This window comes from Herpailurus yagouaroundi, unplaced genomic scaffold, assembly GCF_014898765.1.
Source record: "Herpailurus yagouaroundi ecotype Mexico unplaced genomic scaffold, PumYag 217, whole genome shotgun sequence".
NCBI classification, from domain to species: Eukaryota; Metazoa; Chordata; class Mammalia; order Carnivora; family Felidae; genus Herpailurus; species Herpailurus yagouaroundi.
The window spans coordinates 1,603,552-1,618,870 of NW_024412448.1; the positions used below are offsets into that span (position 1 = coordinate 1,603,552).

A 15,319-nucleotide genomic window follows, 5' to 3' on the forward strand; every position below is an offset into this window, starting at 1 on the left:
TTCTTCTCTCTCTGCCCCTCCCCCGTTCATGCTCTGTCTCTCTCTGTCCCAAAAATAAATAAACGTTAAAAATTTTTTTTTTCTAAAAAAAGGTCAGTAAAGGGAAAATCTCAAGCATCTCTCCTGCCTTTTCAGCAGGAATTGTGTTTTAAAGTAACCAAATAGCCCTACTTTGGAGGAAGGAAAGATCCACTTTTCAGAAGAATGCCAGGGGTATTCCTTAGTTACGGCTGCACTAACGAGTTACCCGCTTAAAACAACACACACTATTCTCTCACAGTTTCTGTGGCCCAGGAATCCAGGGTATCTGGAGAGACTATAATTGAAGTGTTAGCTGGGCCTGTGGACAGCTCAATGCCTGGCTAAGGGAGGATCCATTTCCAAGTTCATTGGCAATGGCTGTTGTCCAGAGAGGCAGGGCCAGCTTCATGGGCATGTGACCTGGACAGCAGCACAGGGCCCTGTGCTCAGAAGGGCTCTGTGCTAGATTTAATGCCCTGTAGTCTGTCGCTACTTTTGTCTTTGAACTTGTGTTTTGTAAGTGAACCAATGGGACGATGTGCTGTGTACGTGAGCAGAGGAGACATGCCATATATGTGTCCCCCATCGTTCCTTGTGGCCCCATTTACATAAATTATTCAAGATGCCCCATGAGCACCAGGCACGGTGCAAATGCTTTCTGTATATGGGTGAATTCATTCCATCCTCCAACAGCCCATTATACAGATGAGTAACTGAGACACCATAAATGCAAGTCGCCTGCTCAAGGCTTTGCAGCTGGCAAGTGGGGGCTGTTCTCGGGCAGCTTATACTCTATAGAGTCCCTGGAGAGAGACTGTTCTATTTTACTTTAAATTCACAGACTTGATTTCAGCTCGGGTCATGATCCCATGGTCATGGGATGGAACCCCCCATCGGGCCCTGCAATGGGCTCTGTGCTGAGCATGGAATCTGCTTAAGATTCTCTCTGTCTCTCTCTGTCTCTGTCTCTGTCTCTCTCTCTCTCTCTCTCTCTTTCTCTCTCTCTCTCCCCCTCTCCTTCTCCCCCACTTTCATGCACACAAAGGCATGCTTTCTCTCTAAAATAAAATTTAGGGGCGCCTGGGTGGCTCAGTCCAATGAGCTTCCGACTTTGGCTCAAGTCATGATCTCACCGTTCATGGGTTCGAGCCCCACATCAGGCTCTGTGCTGACAGCTCAGAGACTGGAGCCTGCTTCAGATTCTGTGTCTCCCTCTCTCTGGCCACCCCCCCCCACCCCCCCGCTCACACTCTGTCTCTCTGTCTCAGAAATAAATAAAGACATTTTTTAAAATTTTTAATAAAATTTCAAAAATTCATAGGTATTTCTAGACTCTTTTACAACGAGAATATATAAATGTATATTTATGTAATTGAAAAAGAAAAATAGAGAAGGAGGAAGAAAAAAAGAAAAGAAATCCTTGTTCTGCATTCTTCTTCCTCCTGGGGCCTGGTCCTTGCCTTCCCGGAACCCTCGCTGTGGCCTGGTGCCCAGACCCTCTCTGTTCTCAGGGGGGCTCGTAGTCACCTCTAGGGCTTTCAGTTCCCTGGGGCCCCCTGAAGTAACTCTCAGGGGAGACTCTGGGCTCAGCAGAAAAGGGAAGAGTTCAAGAGCCCGTGGACTGCAGTGGTCACCTGGCCCTTCGTCTGGGGCTGCCATCACCGGGGCTTAGCACAGGAGAGATTTGCCCACGGTCGCACAGTAAGGCAGGGCAAATCTGGACCGGTGCGTATCTCCTGACGCCCGTCTGAAATGGTGCTACCCACACTCTGTCCTGAGAAACACGAAAGCTGTTCTGAAAAGCTTTGGTCCCTCAGGCTCCCAAAGTCTTTACCAGAGTCTGGGTCCCACCACTCCTCCCGAGCTGGGAACAGGGGGACTCCTACCATCGGCCCAGATCTCAGTTCGGGAAAGAGAAACTGAGAACCTCAGGTCTGTGACCGCTCACTGCCACTTCTCTCCCTGAAGCTCTGTGGGGCCTTTTCGCTTCTCCCCAAAGTCTCAGACCCCACCTCCTTTACCGACTTCCATAACCTCCCCCATTATTAGCTGTTGCTTCTATAGGGCCTTCTAGACCCCAGAGGGCTGTCCAGGACCTGGAGGCCTTTGGAAGGTCTGCGCTGGGGCCAAAAAGATTCGAGAAAGCATTGCCCAGCTGCTAGGTGGAGACAGACTATCTATGAAAGCAGCAGAGTGGTGAGCAGGCCAGGCCACGGGTTCAGGCCAGGATTCCAGGCGAGGGGGGATGGCTTCTTGCTCTGTTCCGTGTGCTTCGCTCTGCTTCTCTCTGCTGAGTTGTTGAGGGGCTCGGACTTTGGGCTCTGGAGTTCTTGCTCTGTGACTGTGGGCAAGCTGTTAACTGAACCCAGTCCTTGGGCCTTAAAATAGGGTCATGAGGAGTATCTCTGAGGCCGTTGCAGGAGAACAGATGAGGCCCATCTATAGGCGCTCCCTCCTACCCCCAAGACTGTTGTCCTCGCTGGTCTGAAATTATTTCGGGGTTCACACATTCCCAGGTGCCCTAGTCAGCTTTTTTTTTTTTTTTTTTTAATTTTTTTCGTAACGTTTTTATTTATTTTTGGGACAGAGAGAGACAGAGCATGAACGAGGGAGGGGCAGAGAGAGAGGGAGACACAGAATCGGAAACAGGCTCCAGGCTCCGAGCCATCAGCCCAGAGCCCGACGCGGGGCTCGAACTCACGGACCGCGAGATCGTGACCCGGCTGAAGTCGGACGCCTAACCGACTGCGCCACCCAGGCGCCCCAGTCTGCTTTTTTTTTTAATAGAGCATTTAACTTTTACCGCTTGGTTCAAACTATGGGAGGATATTTTCACATACAGGTGGGAGGGCTCACATTTTTCCTTTTTGCCTCAGATTATGTCCGTTAAAGCGAGGGAGGAAGGCGGGCCCACAGAGAAAGGGAAGTAGGAAAGGGAAGGTCGCTGGCCCACAGTGCTCGGCCTCTGGTGAAGGTCTCGCCCATCCGCCAGCAGGGGGCGCTGTGGGGCCGCGTGGCCAGGACGGCTTGGCGGGGAAGGAGCCGGAGCCTGGGCACCCCCGTTCCTGGTTCCTGACACCCCATCACTCACAGCCCGAGAGCGCCAGGGGGAGCTGGCCCAGTTGCTTAGCTCTTCAGCGACAAGGCTATCCCTGAGTGTAGAGCACAAAAGCCCAGACGTTGCTCCCCTACCCTGGGGACAGCCCAGCGGGGACACCTGGGCTCTGCCCAGTTGGCGGTAAGTTGGACTTGTCCCTCCCCCACCCCACTCCCCACTTCCCACCCCTGTCCAGCAGCATCTCTAGCCCAGGTCTGGGGGGAGTCGCTCACTGGCTGCGCCCCCTCTCTAGGTGGTGGGGAGCCGAGATAAACTTTCTCAAGGGCCACGTTCCAGAATGATTCCAGTTTTGCTGGGTTCGGAGGCCCCTTCACTAAGTGAAGTGAAGGAAGGGGTGTCTTTCCTCCCAGAGGCTCTCCCCCGCCCCGCCCCGCCCGCAGATGCCCCTTTTCCTCTCGCGGCCCTGCAGCCCCCAACCCTGGCTCTGGCTCAGCCTGAGCCCCTCAGGGTCCTTCAGGCCACCTCGCTGCCCTTTGTCCTGCTTCCTGAGAGTTTCCTCCTTCATTCACTGCCTTCCTCTTTCCATCTCCGCCCCTCCTCTCTCAAGACCCAACTTGGCCAGTCCGCCCTCTCGCCTCCTTCCATTTGCTGCTTCCGATGGCCTGACAGTCAGGTCACCCTGCCCCGAGCAGCTCTTACGTCCCCAGTGCCGTGGCTGGCTTCTGTCCTCTTCCTCCTGGTACCTACCTTGTTCACTTACTTTATTTTTTATTTATTCATTTTGAGAGAGAGAGAGAGAACATGAGCAGGGGAAGGAAAGAGAGGGAGAGAGAGGGGATCCCAAGCCGGCTCCGCACTGTCAGCGCAGAGCCCGACGTGGGGCTCGAACTCACGAACCGTGAGATCATGACCTGAGCCGAAATCAAGAGTCAGACGCTCAACCGACGGAGCCACCCAGGCTCCCCTCACTCCTATCTTAAGTTAGAGGTGACCACGCAGCCCAGAAAGGCGAAACGGCTTGCCCAAAGTCACACAGCATTAGGAAACAGGCTGGCCCCGGGAGTCCAGCGCTCCATCCCCGGGACACAGCCTCCCTGGGAAGGCCTTGCCCCATTGACGTCCTCTCCACCCCGCACTTACGTCTCATGCACACAGCTCACTCTTGGCCCCGTGTACGGGTCTTGCTTTCTATGAGTGGAATTCATTTAGTCTCTGGATTTCTACTGAGCGCTTCTGCTGTCCCAGGCCCAAGAGATTGAAGGCATAGCCTGCATTCAAGGAGTTCATGGTCTGGGAGATAAAACTTTTCCTGTCTGTCAGCTGAATCTTCCCAGGCAGCCAGGAGTCCTCCCAAGGGGCGGAGGCGGCTTCCTGCTTCTCCTGCAGCCCACCCAGGGGTGGTGACCTCCCCACCCCTCCTTGGGGAGCTGATGCTCTGGCTGTTGCTTCCATTGCGTGTGGGGGCTGGGCAGGCCAGCCTGAGGCTGTGGGATACAGGATACAAAGCTTGGGGAGGGGTGGGTGTGGAGAGCGCAGGGAAAGGGCTAGGGGTGTCAGGTTGGTACTAACAGACTTCCTTTCTCAAACTCCGGAGGGTTGGCCTTCCGCAGGGAACTGGAGAACACTTTGCTCTCCCCGTGTGGGATGCTGGGTGCTCGGGTCTGACAAGTGGGGGCCCGATCCTTGGCTCTCTCACTGGCCCCTGAGACCAGCAAGGGCCCTTCTTCCTGAAAGTCTCTCCCCGATTCCTCTCTCACTCATTCTATCCTCCTTAGGGAGGAGAGTTCCAGAACCAAAGATTAAAAGCCCCTTGACGTTTGAAACCAGACACAGGGGCACCTGGGTGGCCCCGTCAGTTGAGCATCCGACTGACTTCGGCTCAGGTCATGACACCGCGGCTCGTGGGTCTGAGCCCCGCGTCGGGCTCCGTGCTGACAGCTCGGAGCCTGGAGCCTGCTTCGGATTCCGTCTCCCTGTCTCTCTGCCCCTCCCCCGCTCACACTCTGTCTCTCAAAAATAGACAAACGTTACAAAAAAATGAAAACAAGCACAAACACCCTTGCTGGCTCCCCCACCACCCCCGCCCCCGACACAAGCCCCAAAGCCCAGCTTCCAGTCTCCAGCTCTGTGCTCCTGATGAAACAGGTCGGGGCGTGCACTCCCGTGGTGAGCCCCAACTCAGAGGAGCCCCGGCCAGCCTAGGCTGAGGTACAGGAGAGCGGGCCCTTGGGTGGCTCCCAAGAAAAGCCCTGAGCCCTGAACTGAGGAGGGGAGGCAGAGGCCAGGGACAGCTGGCAGGAAAAGACAGAATGAGAAGCACAGACGCGGGAAGAGCGAGTCTGTTTAATGACACGGCTGGGACTGGTTACAAACATCAGAAACTACAAAAGGGCAGGCAGTTGACGCACGGCTGCAGGAGGAGGGACGGGAGGGGACACAGGCACAGCAGCCACACAGCAGCCAGACACCCTTGAGGACGGTACACGACCAAGGGACACACATGGGGGGGGGTCCCCCGCATCTCTGACCCAGATGGGTGGGCAGGACCAACTGCCAGTCAGCAGCCAGGGTGGGGGGAGGTGGGGAGGGAAGGCCCGAGGCCCGAGGCCCCCAGAGCCCCGGGATGGGGACATCTGGCCTGTCACCTCTGACAGTAGCATAGAGCCCCTGCTTCTGCTGGGATCCTAAGCAGCAAAGGCAGATGGGGCTGGCATTCGAGGCTTCTTTACCACGGCCCCTCCCCCAGGGCAGGCATCCTGTCCCACACGCTGGCCCCTCTGCTGGCCCTTGCCCATATGGGCTGGAGCAAGTCAGGGAGCCACATCCTTGGGGGGGGGGGGGGGCCGGGGGAAGCCAAATCTTTTTAACCTAGAAGTGGAAAGCAGGAATGTGGGGAGCTGGTCAGAGAATGGGCTGGACTTGGCTGGCAAAGCTGGGTCACCCCAACCCTGCCCACCCAGGCCCTCGGGTCACCCCAACCGTGCCCACAGGCCTAGATTCTCTCCGACACGGGACCCCCATCTCTGCCACAACACTCTGTCCTCTGCCCAGAAGCATGACAAGGACCCCTCCCTGCCCCGCACGCAGATGGGCAGAACCCAAGCTTCCCAAGTGCCTCTGGGCCCCTGGGCCCCGCAGATACACAGTATAGATATGTATGTATATATATATATATATATATATTTTATATATAGATCGTATATAGAATATATCTGTATATATGGTAGATGTGTGTGCGTGATGCTCTAGATAGGTGACACGGGACCTGCATGCTGGCCGGGCAGACAGAAACGGGGCTGGTTTATTCCCGGAGAGACTCGGACCTGCCCCGGACTCCTGCCAGCTGCTCAGCTGGGTCTCTGACAGAGAGTAGAAAAGCTAAGAAGGGTGGGCCCAACTCTTCGAGGAGGAAGGGTACCCCATCCCCACAGGCCACTGAGCTGGGGTCAGCATCCAGGCAGCCAGCGCCACCTCCTGGCGGCTCCGGTGGGGACCGTGGCCACAGCAGAGGCTGCCTCTTTCTGGGAAGACGAGTCAGGGATTCCTCCAGCTTCCTTGGCACCCAAGGAGGGTCTTCAGAACTCGGCCTTCGGCTCAGGGTGCTGCCTGGGAGGGGGAAGGAGAGAGGGGGGGGTCCTATGGCCCCGAAGAGGGCAGCGTGGCCGGAGGGCTGTGGATGAGACAGCAGATGAAGTGAGAGGTTATGGGGGGAGGGGCATGGAGTGGGACCAGGGGACGCCGGGAGGGGGGCAGCGGGGAGGGATCAGGGGATGGCAAGGCAGGACAGTATCTTCCAAGAGACCCATCACACTGCAGCTTGGAGGCAACCCACTAGACCCCAGTTCTGCTAGGAACCTGCTGGGTGGCCTCAGACAAGTCAGGTCCCGCCCCCACCCGCCCCCCCCCGGCCCCCAGGTCTTTCTCTCCACCATGTGAATCGCATCTGAAGTAACATCAACTGTGTGAACGTGTTTCACACGCTGCAAAGAACCCTTCCAACATCAGCTCTTTTTCTATGAATTCTGAGACCCATGCCTTCACTCTGGTTGACCCGGCTGGGTACCCTTCCTGCCACACAAAGGCATTCTCTGCCCGTAAAGCCCCTGTGCTGGCCCACCACCGCTTCCCTGATGAGAGAAACTGGATGGAAACCCTGCCAAGACCCTGCTGTGTAACTGCCTCCCACTGTCTCAACCCATTTGAACCTTAGCAGCAGGTTGGGTGTGTAGGCCCCGGGCCCAGGGAGACATGCCTTCTTGGGGCCCACACCCCGCCCTCAGGAGACCCGGGTGGGGGGTGGGGAGAGTGTGCAAAGGGACGAGGGGACAATCCCCTTCATGTCTGGCGGGGGTGGGTGTGGGGAGTGACCTAAATTCGAGATGCCCAAGTCTAGATGGGGGCGGGGCCCCTGTGGCCCTTCACGGCTCACTCTGCGAGGAGCAGAAATGGGCAGACTGAGATTCTGCTGGTTTCCTCGTGTTTGGGGTTTGGCGAGATGGAAGTCCCAGGGGTCCAGCTGGGGCAAGAGAGGGGAGGGGACAGGGCTTCGTGTCGGGAAACGCTGTCCATGTGTTTCTGATTCACTGGGGCGTGCACTGGCCAGCTCTCTCTCTTTCTCCCCCTCCGGTCCCTCTAGGCCCCTGTAAAAAAAGCCCTTTTCTCTAGAAGCAGGAAGTCTTGTCTCCTGGCTGTAAACAAACTCATCTCCGGCAGCAGCGAAGAAGCCAGGCTGGGGAGAGGCGTGGGAGGGCAACCCCCTTCCCCCCAACTGACCCTCCCTGGCCCCTCCGTCTGCTTCCGGCAGTTCTCTAGGCTCTGCCAGCACCCCCTCTGGCAGGTAGAGGTCTCTTGCCTGCTTCCCGTCCACCCTGGGGATCTGGGGCAGATCCCCAGGGCCCAGCTGTGCACATCTGGAGTTGCTGCCTGGCTGTAGCCAGAAGTTCCCGAGCTCCCCGAGCTCCCCTCCCTCCCCGGGTGGTGCCGATGTGGGGGGAAGGGAGCAGGAGCACGCTGGGGCCAGTGTGGTCAGCGGCAGGAAAGTCAGGAGGCCTGGCCTCCCAAGGTTGCCCTCCAGGGACCTCCCCCAGAGCTGGGCCGGGAGGCCTGCGAGCAGGAGGTCTAGGAGGTTCCGTGGGCCAGCTTGGAGCCTGGGGAGGAGACGCGCCTTTTCTATGGGAAACTGCTGGGAATGTTTCTCTACAACGCGTGTCCTGAGCTGCTGGCTGACCCCTGCTTCCCATTCCCGCCCACGCTCCTCTCCCTCTTCCCTACTCGAGCTCTGCCTCCTCCGCCCCTCCGTGGAGCTCCCAGAGCCGCCTTGCCCCTTGGGGGCCCAGGCAGGCCGGAGTGTTCCCAGCCACCATGTCTAGGAGCCAGCCCTCCCCTCGTCCTCTGACTCGGCTGGAGTCACTGAGGCTGGCCACCCTCCTCGAGCCCATCCCCAGAACTGGGAACCCGGCCTCCAGGGCCAGCCTAGAAGTAAACACGCCCCCCACCCCCCGCCCCATGGTGTGCGTGGTGGTGATACCCACGCAGGCCCCTCGTGGGCCTGGGCACGTGCACGTGTGTGCACACGTCCTTGTGATTCTCTGGCTCCAGCCCTGTTGAGGCAGAGGCAGCGGGGAGCACTGGTCAGCCTTAGATGAAAAACAGCCCCCACGTGGTTGGTACCTAGGGAGGAAGTTGCAGGAGCTGGCCTGGGCTGCCTCTGGGCTCGATGAGCCAGCCTTCCTGCTAGGAACCTCTAGCTGCTGCTAGACCCTCCCTCTCTGCCTTGGGCCGCATTGGTGTTGGGCCCTGTGGGTGCTCTCTGGTTCTAGGCAGCGGGATGGCTCTCCTGGAGGAGGACTTGTCCGAGGCTCACTGCTCTGAGTAGCCTCGAGCAGGCGCCCTGGGCTCAAGCCGGCCCGTGCCTTTCCCATCGTGCCTGTTCTTAAGGGTGCCAGACCCCAGACCCAGCCTCCCGGAAGGGTTCCCGCCCCAGCAGTCAGCTCCAGTGCCCCAGGAGAGATGGGAGGTCAGGGGGCAGGGGAGGACACAGCAGGGAGGCTGCCCGGCCCACCCTCACCCCTCCTCACGTGGTGGCGTTGGGGACCTGCTGTACCCAGCCCACTTCCTTGTAGGCAGCAGTCACATGGCTGTAGATGAGGCCACGCAGCTTGGCCCAGGCTCTCTGCGTCTCTGGTGGGAAGTCATTGGCAAATTCCTCGGCGATCACTTCCAGAATTACCCCGGAGAGGATCTGGGGGCAGAGGGAGGAGCGGGAAGTAGATGCCTGGGCGTCTTGCTCCCCGAAGCTTCCCAGGGCCCGCAGCACCCCTTCTACCCAGCGTCTGGCCGAGGGCGTTACTCCCGACACAGCAGCCTGGCAGCTGTGGGGACCAGACACCTTCGAGACCCAGCCCCGGCTGCCCTCCAATCCTGCTGCCCCTCGCTGTCACAGCCACCCCAGGGGAAGAAGCTGGGCTGCCCAGTGGTCACCTCTGCTGCCCCCTCCCCGAGCGTTCCCAGAGCAAAGCAAGGTGGGTGGTTAGAGTGGCCGCACCCACCCAGCCACGTACCTTGAAGTACACGGGCTCCACCTTATGCTTGAGGGCGTGGGCTTTGCCCACAAGGGCGAGCACAGAGGATACCTTCTCGGGGTCATGTAGGTTCTCCACGACAGTGTTGAGGGCCCCCATGACCCGGCAGGCGTGTTTCCGCAGCTGGGGGCTCCGCTCCATTTCCAGGGGCTCGGTCATGTGCTTGAACTGGCTGAAGTACTGCTTGGCGGACGGGAAGTTCACGAAGAACCTGGCAGGAGGTGGGTGATCGCTGAAGGAGGGGCAGCCCGGCCCCGCCCCGAGGTGGCCAGGATACAGGGGGTGCGGGGTGGGAGAGGCAGGACCAGTCATTGTTTCGCCACCACGGGTGCTGTCTCTCGGACACAGGCCCTCCGTCTGGCCGAGCAGGCTTACATGCAGCCCCCCACCCAGGTCCTGGCCATTTCTGTCGGCCAGACTTGCACAGACCGTCGGCTCTGTCTCTCAGGCCTCTGCCTTCCTTGCTCTGGCCTCCTTTCTAGACCCTACGCGCCCTTCGACGCCTGCTCCAGTCACAGCAGAGACACTAGGAGCTCTAGTTCTGGGATCTCGGGCCAGTGCGACCCCGGGGCAGGTGACTTCACTTTTCTGGGTCTCAGTTTCCCCATCCATGCCATGGGCATCGTTGTTCCTAGCTTGTTATGAGGCTGCACGGAGAGACCGCGTGGGGAGCCCTCAGCACAGTAAATGCCAGCCTTCATCACGATAAAGGTAGGGCTTTCTCTGTGAACAAAGTACAGCCCAAGTGACTTAGCTCAGGTCACCCGGTCAACGGAGAGAAGCAATGAGACCCAGTCCTCCCGCCAGCTCCGTCTGTTCCCTCTTCACTACCTGCTTCCCTCCTCGGCCTGCAGAACATATTGATTGGGTGATTTAATTAAAGCTATTGACTCACCTTACCCACCTCGCGCGGTTCTGTAATCACTTCACAACTCTCCGACAAGCCTGCGCACATCTTGGGGGCAGACCCCAGGTCTTCCTAGCTCTCTCCTCCCCTCCCTGGCTTATCTGAAATTGTCTAATACACTTCATTAGGTCAAACATCACTTTCATTAGGTCACTCTCCTGCTCAAAAACATTCACCGGCTCCCCATTGTCTACCGGCCAGAGTCAACGTCCTTAATCCGGGATTCCAGTCCTTTAATTTGGGATTAAACCGTCCCAACTCCAGCCATCTTCCTGCAGCCCACGTACTGCGGGTAAAACATTCCTTGAGCGTGCCAGCCTTTCTGTCCACACAGTGGAATGTCTTCCTTACTCTTCCTCTGGTCAGACTTGCCTTCCCAGAGTGCCCAGGCTGTTCCCCGGGGACTACTGCTTTCCCCTCAAGGCCATTAGGGGTTCCCTGACACCTTTTATGGACTCTTTCCTTTCTGCCTGTTGGATTGGGTCCCACAACCCAACAGCAGAGCCTGGCTCTCACACACCCTCTGACCCATCACCTCAGGGCCCAGGGCCCTGTGGCCTTCAGGATGATACTGAAGAGCTGGCTGTGGTGGGAGGTCACACCCAGGCTCCATCGGAACTTCCCACAACGGGATGGAATGTCTTGGGCCTGTTTTGTCAGGTTGTTTCACACCCCTGGGGTATCTCCCCCCTTTGCGATCAGAGAAAGCCGATAATTTGCCAAATCAGCCCTTTGGCCAAAGAGCCCAGAACAGATGCAGAGAGTAAGGCATCTGGCCCAGGCCATCCCTCCCAGCGACAAAGCGCCTGCTGGTGGGGGGGGGGGGGGGGGAGTGACGGGGACACAGTCCATGTGGAGACCCAGGGTGACCTTGGGCAAACTACTTCACAACCTCCTGTCCGCAAACGCGCGAGAGGAGATCCTCTGGCTCGATACTTCACAGATATTCTGGTGGGGGCCAAATGAGGCAATGAGGCTGAAAATACACTGGATTTTTCTGGAGAGGCCCTGTAATGAAGGACAAATGTAAACAGCCCAATCTGGACTTAAATGAGTATCTTAGACTTCGGGCGTTTCACATCGCAATAAAAATAATGATCGCTGTTCGCCCGGCGCGCGTGTAACAATATGCAAAGCGTCCCAGCCTGTTATTTCATTTAATTGCCTCGACCAAGCAGGCATTGTATCCATTTCACTGAGGAGGAAATAGCAGGGAATACTCACTGAGCACTTACTAGATTGTCTCATTAATCCTGCAAAACGCTCCTGAGGTTGCCACTGCCTTTATCGCCACATTCTGTTTTAGGAATCCGTGCCCAAGATTGCCCAGCAAAGTGGGTAGCAGGGCCAGGAAAGAACCCAGACGGTCCCTGCCTCGACGGCTTCCCCATCCTGCCTTCGGGGAGGCGGCTGTGCCAGGGAGATGGTGGCCTGGAACCCAATGGGTCTCCTGCCTCAACACCCAGGGCCAGGTTGTGGCCCCCGAGAAGTGACAGTCCCAGGGAGCGGCTGCGCTGGACCAGGGGAGTCTAGGGGTCGTGTGCTCTGTTCCTTCATCCGGGCTTCTCTCCCCGGCCCCTCCACCCTTCCACGTGTACTCTCGACCCTCCCAGTCAGCCTTGGGGAGTTTCTCAGCTCCCAGAGGCATCTGGGTTTCCAGGAGAGCCTGAAATAGGCTTGTCTGAGTGCGAGGGGGAAGGCGGCAGAGTTACAACCGGGAGGGGAGCCTTTCTAGAGCTGGGAGGGGAGACTTTCTAGAGCTCGGGCGGTCGCACTGCAGGTGCGGGGTCTGGCTCAGACTCCAAGACTGCTTCTCCACGGCCACCGGCCACCGCCACTCCACTGCTTCGTGGCTGCTCACTCCTGGGGCAGGGGGAGGGGGGAGGGCGTGGGGGTGCGGCTGGCCTTAGCCCAGTGGGGAGGGACGACCTGAGAGTGATGGGTCAGACCAGTTTCTCAGGCTCTCACTGGGGCCTGTCCCTGTGGATGTGAGTAAAGTTGGGGAGGGGGGCGTGACAAACTGGGGAGGGGCCTTTGGGACACCTGAGAAGCTTATCCCTTATAGCCCCTTTAACCCAGCCCTCCCCCAACTGGCAGGTCATGGGGCAGAGAGCAGGAAGAGACCCAGGAGAGGAAGGCTGGTGTGGCTTGGAGGAGGGAGGCTGGCAGGCAGGAGCTGGGCTCCAGTCAGCACAGAGGTGGGGTCAGGTGCAGTGTGGCCTGGGCTGACCAGCAGGCGAGACCTAACTGCTATCTCGGGCCTTCTCAGATTAATTGTGGGCCTCTCGCTGAGCACTGAGTACATTGGTAAATGCCCCCCTCCCCCAGCCCAAACCCAGCCTCCCTAAGAGTCGGGAATGGGGAACTGCAGGGGCACAGAGAGAAAGGAAATCTTGCCAAGACATCAGCCTCTCCAGAAACAGCCCTGGCCTTAGTGGTCAGTTCCCTCTTCTGCACCCCACCCCCCCATTCCTGGGGAAGTTGGGCGGTACCCCAGGAGCTGGATCTTGGACACGTCCCCTCCACGTCCTCCCTGGCAAAGGGCAAGGTATCTGGACAGAAAATCTCCAGGGTCCCGTGGACTCCACCTCCTTTCTTCCGGGTGACCCATGTGCTCACCGGGTGCATCCTGAGGCCTGGTGGGCTGGCGTGTGCCAGCATACATGGCTAAGAGCCACCCTCCAGGGATGCAGTCTGGTGCATCTGTGACTCCACGACCCACAGTGTGCTTGTGTGGGTGCTCCCACGTGCAGGTCGGCGCCTCAGAATGTCTGAGGGCTTCGGGATCTGAAACCCCCTCTTGGTCTCCCCGCCATCCCCCCTGTGTTTCTGGGCCTCGGAGCTGCCCACATCCCCATATCCCTTCCTCTAGAATCCTCCCCCAAAGAAGTGGCCACTCAAGAGTGCTTCTTGTTCTTTTTTCTCCAAAATCTGTTTCCAAGTTGGAATCAGGGCATATCAATATGGAGTTGGGCAGGTCCCAGGCCTGGGGGAGGCAGAAGGGAGAGAGCGTCGGGGAGGCACAGGAGCCAAAGCCGGGCCAGGACTGGGAGACAGGCATGCATTTCAACTCTCCTTTTCACAAGCAAGGGTTCACCCTAGCTCCAAATAGTAAGACTGCCCTACTCTGCTGGAGATCCGGCAGCTTCCCTCTGCTGCTGACAGGGGGTTGAGGGTGAGTTGCGGGTCCCGGTCCCCCCCCCCCCCCCGCCCCGGGGACCAGCGCGTGTGGGAAGAGAGCATCAATCTGCAGCTATAGTCAGTCACTAGCTTGTGGGGGTTGGGGACATTAACTATAGAGGAACGGTATGTGTCTACGGGGCCTGTAGATGTGTAAATAAGTGTCACTTCAGGGGCATGTGGTACCTGGATAACCTCTGAGCCCAAGACACATGGCCTTTCCTCCCCAAGTGGTGGTTTCAGGGTGGAGCCTTGACTCCTGAAGCTTCTTCCTTTCCCTCCACCAAGCTCAGCAGGGACTGTACCCTAGGGACTGCTTGCTTCTCCATTCACCTGTGCCTCACCTGGGAGCTTGCTGCCCTCCCAGCCCCTAGGGGCAGGAAGGGGCCGGCTGGGAAAACTGGACCCCCCCTGTGACCTACTCCTTCTGACCTCTATTCTCTGGCCCTTGGCTCTGTCCTTCCAAGAGGTTTTGAACACAGAAAGGGGCTGCGCTGGAGAGAGGGGTCTGCTCCTCTTTGCCCGCCTTCCAGGCTGAGCCTCAGTGTTCCTGCCTCTAAAATGGGGAGCCCCCGACGAAGGGTGGGTGAAACGTGTGCCTGTGACAGCTGGGTTGGGTGGCTGGGGTCGCTGGTGAGGAAGGCACGGCCAGGAGTTCTGAGGCCCCGGGAGAGGAGGGGGACAGAGGCGTCCTCCTCCTGTGTCTGCCTCTTAGTTCCTAGCCCCTCGCCCAGAGCCAGGACGGGCTCAGCCAGGGCTTCGCCCACCCCGGGGAAGCCCCACGCTGCCTACACCCGGGCAGGCCCGGCCCCAATTTCAGCCGGAGAGGTGGCGCCGGAGGAGCTCAGGAGCTCGGACCCGGGGCCGAACCCGCCCCTGCCTGGAGCCGCTGCCGCCCGCCCTCCCCCGGACTGGGGCTCGGCCGGGGCCGGAGTGACACCTACCTCACCAGGATGGCCACCCCCACGTCCTCGCAGTTGGCATAGAGCCGGGCCCACGTAGCCTGCACCGCCTTCCTCTCCGCCTCGGACAGCTCCTCGCTCCGCTCCCTGCGCTCAATCTCCATCTCGCCCGGCACTTTCTCCATGAGCAGCTCCAAGCCCAGCCCGGCTTCGCTCGGCGGCGGCGGGGCGCGGGGCGCCGGGCGCGGGGAGCCGGGGCCGGCTGCGTGCGCGGCGGGCGGGCTGGCGAGCGAGGGGTAGAGCGCGCCGGAGGGAGGGAGCGTGTCTGTCTGTGCGCGCCGGGTGTGTGTGTGTGTGTGTGTGTGTGTGTGTGTGTGTGCAGGGTATATGTGCGGGGGGCGGGGGACCGCGAGCGGGGGGCGGGGATGTGGTCTGCTGGAAAAATGTTAAAAAAAATAAAGCCGCTCCAAACCCCCAACCCCGCGTCGGTGAGCCAATTCCGGCAAGGTGAAGGCTGGGCGGGGTGGGGGCGACGCGGCTGGCGCCCGCCGGGCCACCGCGGACCTTGACCGCCGGGCGGGGCTGGGGCGTAGGTGTGGTGGGAGCGCTGGGGGGCCTCGGGGGGGAGGGGGCGGTCACGCGGCGCCGGGCTGCGCGGGCCGCACAGGAG

General features: G+C 59.1%; 1 protein-coding gene across 3 annotated transcripts; it reads right to left on the reverse strand.

Moving 5' to 3' along the window:
• Nucleotides 1-5,402: 5,402 nt before the first annotated feature.
• On the reverse strand, nucleotides 5,403-15,273 carry CYGB (cytoglobin). Of its 3 annotated transcripts, none has more exons than XM_040456503.1 (4): nucleotides 14,692-15,273; nucleotides 9,640-9,871; nucleotides 9,183-9,320; nucleotides 5,403-6,749 (listed from the first exon to the last, which is right to left on the reverse strand). In XM_040456503.1, exons 1-4 carry the CDS (start codon nucleotides 14,832-14,834, stop codon nucleotides 6,381-6,383), a joined length of 882 nt encoding a protein of 293 aa, XP_040312437.1. In that variant the 5' UTR covers nucleotides 14,835-15,273; the 3' UTR covers nucleotides 5,403-6,380. The 3 variants fall into 3 exon arrangements, with proteins under 3 accessions (XP_040312437.1, XP_040312438.1, XP_040312439.1); XM_040456504.1 differs by having other exon boundaries at nucleotides 6,597-6,749; nucleotides 9,157-9,320; nucleotides 14,692-15,248; XM_040456505.1 differs by having other exon boundaries at nucleotides 6,637-6,749; nucleotides 9,147-9,320; nucleotides 14,692-15,259.
• Between the last annotated feature and the right edge of the window lie 46 nt (nucleotides 15,274-15,319).